At 48.7% G+C, this 852-nt stretch overlaps 1 protein-coding gene across 1 annotated transcript; it reads left to right on the top strand.

Moving 5' to 3' along the window:
• Positions 1–4: 4 nt before the first annotated feature.
• Positions 5–494, top strand: MTCP1 (mature T-cell proliferation 1; the record flags this gene model as incomplete). Its single annotated transcript, XM_010005703.1, has 3 exons — positions 5–16; positions 123–293; positions 447–494. Coding segments are annotated over 3 exons (231 nt in total), but the record flags the coding sequence as incomplete, so codon positions are not given.
• Between the last annotated feature and the right edge of the window lie 358 nt (positions 495–852).

Here is an 852-nt window from a genome sequence, read left to right as displayed (position 1 = left end):
TGTGGCTGCGGAAGAGGCAAGTCAAGTGTCCTTTGAGCTTCCCAGTGCTTGTAGCTTTGCTGTTGTAGGTGCCTCTACTGCATTGCCAGTAACTGCCTGCTCTTTTTGTTACTTTCCCCCAGGAGGAAGGTATGCTGAGGGCTCGGATCCAAAGAGTTCAGGTTCCCCTGGGTGAGGCGCTGCGACCCAGCCAGCTCCCCCCATCCCGGCTGCCTCATATGTGGCAGCTGTCCCAGGGTGAGCAGTACAGGGATAGTAACTCTCGCGTTTGGGAGATAGAGCACCACCTCATGGTAAGGATGGTGGCAACAATAGGCCATAGTCATGCCTGTTTGTGAAGTCGTTTGAGCTCCCTGAGGGACGGCAAAGGACTGTTGTTTTGTTGAAGTCCATTAGCTCAGCCACAGTAACTGTAGACGTATTGAACTTTTCCTTGTCACTTACAGCTTGGTGGTGTTGAAGAACTGCTGCTTAAACTCGTGCCTGGTGATTAATCTGGTATGTGTAGACATTACCCCTGCTTTGTACTGTGCTCTGTTTATTCCCAGTAATTCTTAAATATGTAATTTTTGTCTTTCAGGAGCAGTGGCTCTAGGAAGGTGTTGTGTATTTTGTACAATAAATGGTTCTGTCTCCATTGAAATGCAGCCACCTCTGAGGTGGAAGCAGTGAACACAGTGACATGACACAAGAGTTTAGGACAGGCAGTGAAGTGTTGTGTCCAAGTGAAACATCAGGGGGAGTTCTAGGTGGACAGAATGTAATTGCCCCAAGTGGAGTTTGGCCAGGATGCTGGAAATAATGCCCTAGCCATACTGAGAAGTGGTGTGGGCTGGTGAATTGTCAGAAAAG

The sequence above is a fragment of the Chaetura pelagica genome, unplaced genomic scaffold, assembly GCF_000747805.2.
Source record: "Chaetura pelagica isolate M959 unplaced genomic scaffold, ChaPel_1.0 C11165826, whole genome shotgun sequence".
Lineage (NCBI taxonomy): Eukaryota > Metazoa > Chordata > Aves > Apodiformes > Apodidae > Chaetura > Chaetura pelagica.
The sequence above is the reverse complement of the archived record's forward strand: the minus strand, read 5'-3'. Positions and strand labels throughout refer to the sequence as shown.